This window comes from Miscanthus floridulus, chromosome 7 (genome assembly GCF_019320115.1).
Source record: "Miscanthus floridulus cultivar M001 chromosome 7, ASM1932011v1, whole genome shotgun sequence".
Lineage (NCBI taxonomy): Eukaryota > Viridiplantae > Streptophyta > Magnoliopsida > Poales > Poaceae > Miscanthus > Miscanthus floridulus.
In genome coordinates, this window is record NC_089586.1 from 71,704,191 (window position 1) to 71,709,072 (window position 4,882).

Here is a 4,882-nt window from a genome sequence, read left to right on the forward strand (position 1 = left end):
TCGCACCGCCCACTCAGTGGTGCCCCCGCCGCTGAACTCGCCGCTAGTCAACCCGCCACTACCGCCGTTTTTGCCGGTCTTCCCCGGGCCCCTCTTTCTAAGCTTGGAAACAACAAATCCCCTCCCCCCCTAAGACCTGAACTGGCGGAGGAAGAAGAAAGCTGTCGCCTAATATCTCGCTGGAAATCAGGCTACTCTAGTATAGGAATGTGCTCAACAAATGTTTAATCTGCCGATAAAACACCCAGGTATAGGCTATGGACAACCAGGTATAGGCTATGGACAACCACGGCCTTTCACGTGATAGAAGTGGTGTTGCTATACATTTTGCATTGGTTGGAGTATATACTCGAGTTCATGTCGGCTCGAAGCGCATGCCCGGACAGCAGGTGAGCTGAAGGCCTGAAGTCGCCTCCTCTGACTTGCTATCCTAAAAGCAATGCAGAAACGGTGCAGACTGCGGAGTGTGGGGCGTTCCATTTCTGAATTCAAATGTCGGGCTGGGAGACGGTCGCGGGCGGTCGGTGGTGGGCAAGGCAATGACAGCGTCGACGGCCAAGGCAAGGCAATAGAGCCACATTGACTTCCCCCTCCCTCCTCCTCCTGGCGCCCGCCCCTGCCTATAAATCGGGCGCGAACGCAGAGCGCGCCATTTATAGGCGCGCATCGCCCGCTCGCCACAGGCCCTCCTGCTCTTCAAGCTCTGGCCTTTGGCAGCCAATCGCCAGTGTCCTGTCTCTTCCCTTCCCTCTCGCGTCAGCAGCTAGCTGGGGCTTTTTTCCCTTTTCATTCACGCTCGGGTCGGGTGGGGATAAGACCGTGGCGTCATTGCCACCATCACCACCCCAAGCATCCCGGGCTGCTGCTAGCGGCGGGGCAACAGCGTTGCCTTGCTCTGCCTCTCCTCTGGATCCGTTGCCCTGTCCCTGTTAATCGCTCGCTTAGCTTGTCTATATATATATAAGGCAGAACAAGGTGAGTGGTGGTTCCCTTTCCTGTGTCGCTCTTTCTTTTTCTTTCTTGAGTGGGTCCGATCGATCGATCCGGACCTCTGTCTCTGTCTCTCTCGTGCCCGAAAAGCTGACATGTCCGCCGGCGGCGGCGTTGCCTGCCAGCGCGCAGTGGCCATGTCGTCCGACGCGGTGGCCGCCAGGAAGGGCCGGCTGAAGCAGCGCTACCACAACGAGTTCCGCCTCGTCGCAGGGTCGGCGCCCTCGATCTCTGCCTCTTGATTTCTTCGCTAGCTCTTGGATTGGTGCACTGCATCTGCATGCATGCCGTTGATTAGTTTCTTGCTCCGCCATCCATCGTCGTCGTTTGCCGAATCATTGAGTTGTGTGCCATGCATGCCATGGATGGATGGCAGGTGCGTGCCGTACCGGGTGAACAAGAAGGACGACGAGGTAGGCAACCCGTGCAGCAGCCTCGGCGTCGGCGACGACACGGCGGAGGTGGAGGTGCTCATGATCTCCACGCCTAACCGGACCGACATGGTCTTCCCCAAGGTACGTATACGTACGTGAAGAAAGAAAGATACGGCGGCGGCAGCCAGCAGCGCCCACAGAAACACTAGCTAGTGTAGTGCTGTATATCGATCGATTGGCGCTCCACCCGCTTAATTACAGTAACCTGTTGGATTTGGATCGGAGTAATTATTATTAATTTATTTAATTTGGCATCGATCAGGGCGGGTGGGAGGACGACGAGGACGTGTACCAGGCGGCGTCCCGCGAGGCCATGGAGGAGGCCGGCGTCAAGGGCATCATCAACGTACGTCACCAATGCCTTCCCTTCCTTCACTCACTGCCCTCTTTATCTTATACGCTGGCAACTATGATCGATTTACGAACGATGATGCTGACCTATCGGCTGATATGATATATGATAGTCCTCCCACCCGCCCTTATGGATACCATATATCATAATTTATTTAATTTGGCATCGATGAGGGCGGGTGGGAGGACGACGACGACCTATCGGCTGATATAAATGCCTTCTTTATCCCTGCTATTCCGTGAACGTGCGTGGCTAAAGATGCCTGTTGAATTTTTCGCCAAAAAAAAAGGATGCCTGTTGTGAATGAAAACTACTAAACGCAGTCTTAGTCACGAAAAGTATGCGGATGATCACCGCGATTCGGTGTCGCTTCTCTGCGAAAATCCTGATCCCAGCAGTAATTTAACGCCGCAGCTTGGAGCCATTATGGTCCACTTGATTTGTCACCTCGAAAGCTCCTGAATGGTAGTAATAATCCAGGGTGAGGTTAACGTCCCCAGTCAGACAAACTTACTTAATTAACCCCTAGTACTAGCAAACAGCCCCAAGGACAGCGCTCCATACCATAGGCTGACAGCGACCATGCACGACAGGGAAAGGGACGGGGAATTTTCTCTTCAGAGTTCCGAGCAGGCGTCGCCGCATTCATTCAGTCCCTTGCCTAGAGTAGCATTAGCACTAGCAGGTGCTAGCAGAGCAGCATCACCTCATTTGGTGGTTTGCGACCAAACTAAAACAATATTATAGCAACGATTTGCATTTGAGGGAGAGGGTTTTTATAACGTGATGTCCCCTAAATCATTGCGATTTCCTGGTTGACAAGATCTCGGCGCAAAGCGTATTATTGTTCGCCCCTGTTTCTTGCGTACTTCGTCCGTTGGCCGGCTCGTCCTCGGAATCGATTTCCTTCTGGATCCGAGTCAATAAGCTGCTAGTATTTTTATATCTGCTCCATGCATTGCGCCCAACCACTATGCATGTGGTGTGTTTCCTGTGTGTCCTACAGTGCCCCTGCTCCACCCATCGATTGATCAGTAGTCCTGTGTTTAATTTCTGCCATGATTCTGCATTTATATATCATTATTATATATGTATATGATTCTGTCCCTCGATTCAACTATATGAAATGAAATGTTTTCATATACAACAACTGATAATAATGTGCATTCTACATGGCCGTGTTGACTTGCAATATTCAGTTCACTGATCATTATTCCCATCTGCATGCCGTGCCGTGCTGTTCCTGCACTGACCAGAGAGCTGCCTTGGGGCACTGGGTGTTCAAGAGCAAGAGCAGCCAGAACAGCACCAGCCCCAGGGGAGCCTGCAAGGGCTACATCTTCTCCATGGAGGTCACCGAGGAGCTGGAGACGTGGCCGGAGCAGGACACACACAACCGCCGATGGGTGAGTTTGAGTTGCCCCGCCCCTCTGTCAGCAGTCAGCGTGTGCCTGCCCTGGCTACATCTCCATCACAATTCTTCAGAAAACTCACCTGACTCTGCCATGGACCATTGGAACAGGTCTCTCCCGCCGAAGCCTACCAGCTCTGCCGGTACGACTGGATGCGGGAGGCGCTCACCGCGTTGCTGGAGAGGCTGTCGGTGCTCGAGCCGGTGGCCGCGGCGGCGGCCACACCGGAGTTGACCGACCAAGCTGGCATGTACATGATGCTCCAGACGTCCTCGGACGGCGCGGTGGCGCTGTGCTAGCTGATGGACACGCTGCTGTTGCTGTCGTGGATAACTACTGTCCTAACTGTCCCCACGTTCAATTCAAAGCAAGTGCAAAAGCATGGCAACCAGAAGATAAAACCAAGAAATTCAGATCCTCGCTATCTAATCGCTCGTTTTAGGCCTTCGATTCTCAGCTAGTCATGTGTCTTCAGTATGCCTGCAAGTGTCGTCAGTCCAGTAACAGCTGCGCGCGCGCCCACTAGCTATCTGCCTCGTGTGGCCTCAGCAGAGCACCACCCAAGTTTGCAGGCGTTTCCCATCCACAACATTTGGTGTTGGTTGGCTAGCTTCAGAGATTAGGACAAAACTGCCCCCTTGGCCCTTGCATCATCGATGCGATTAGTGAGGGTTCCCGTGTCATCTTCTGTGGTGTAAATGTAATATGTGAAAAATGGTATGGGAATTTATCCATGTCCTGTGTCTGTAAATGCCAATAATACCCTTACATGTACTTCCTTGGAATGCTGAAAATGATGTGGATTGTGGAACGCTACTCGTTTGCACAACAGACGATTTCATTAGATAGAGAGGATCATAGAAAATCTCACAACAATTACAAACACCCGCCCATCTGCAAGCTAGGCTAGCCCAACACCTAGGGCCACTCCATGGGCCAATTTTGCTGAATGGATTGGGTCTTTTCCAAACAATGTGCTACAGTAGAGAAACATGGTCCTAGGCTTTCCTCTACCAATATCTTCGGATATATTTCATTTTGTATAAAAAAATACATGTCTCTTCCATTGTTAAACTAGTCTAAATAATGCATAAATGTAGATATCCAGATTAACCATAGCAGCTATTGTAAAAAATAAGCTAGAGTAGCCCATAATCTTCATCAAGATTACCCATATTATATTTGCCATTATAAAAAAAAATATATAAACTAACTTCCTAATTTACATCTAAATTACCCAGCTCCACTATTATACAAAAAAAATCTAAAGTAATCAAACATATTCCATTATACAAAATATCTAAATAAATCTCAAAATTTGAATATAAACCACCCACATCCATGATTATTAAAAGTAACATAAGCTAAGCGTAAATCTACGTCTAAATTACCTAGATCTGATGTTAGAAAATAATATCCTAAAGTAATTCTATGTATCCTTCCATTTCTACCATTGTTAATATAGAAAAACTAGCTATGAGTTATATGGGTCACTATTCACACCATGTATATATAAGTATATTTAGAAATGGTCATGTCTATTTCTGCGTCAAACATAGTTCTAACTAAGGTTTCACTAAACGCATGTCAAACATGCATAGAGGTGCAATATGAAAGGAAAAACCATGAATAGGAATGAAAAAAGTATATAGAGTAATTAGTAACTATTATCCATACGAGTAAGATTGAAAACG

The 4,882-nt window shown here is 49.0% G+C and overlaps 1 protein-coding gene across 4 annotated transcripts; it reads left to right on the forward strand.

The window, feature by feature from the left end:
• The first annotated feature begins 673 nt into the window (after positions 1-673).
• On the forward strand, positions 674-4,121 carry LOC136463411 (nudix hydrolase 12, mitochondrial-like). 4 transcript variants are annotated; one of them, XM_066462411.1, is made up of 6 exons: positions 674-975; positions 1,116-1,204; positions 1,367-1,505; positions 1,687-1,770; positions 2,976-3,182; positions 3,299-4,121. In XM_066462411.1, the coding sequence occupies exons 2-6, from the start codon at positions 1,128-1,130 to the stop codon at positions 3,485-3,487; spliced, it is 696 nt and encodes a 231-aa protein (XP_066318508.1). In that variant the 5' UTR covers positions 674-975; positions 1,116-1,127; the 3' UTR covers positions 3,488-4,121. The 4 variants fall into 4 exon arrangements, with proteins under 4 accessions (XP_066318508.1, XP_066318507.1, XP_066318506.1 ...); XM_066462410.1 differs by lacking the exon at positions 674-975 and having other exon boundaries at positions 986-1,204; positions 3,299-3,381; positions 3,418-4,121; XM_066462409.1 differs by lacking the exon at positions 674-975 and having other exon boundaries at positions 986-1,204.
• The last annotated feature ends 761 nt before the right edge of the window (positions 4,122-4,882 follow it).

Bases quoted from the DNA above. Each gene is read 5' to 3' on its own strand.
- LOC136463411 (XM_066462409.1), top strand. From the start codon at position 1,086: ATGTCCGCCGGCGGCGGCGTTGCCTGCCAGCGCGCAGTGGCCATGTCG. The intron at 1,205-1,366 runs GTCGGCGCCCTC...GATGGATGGCAG, and splicing joins GAGTTCCGCCTCGTCGCAGG to GTGCGTGCCGTACCGGGTGA. The intron at 1,771-2,975 runs GTACGTCACCAA...TGCAATATTCAG, and splicing joins GCGTCAAGGGCATCATCAAC to TTCACTGATCATTATTCCCA.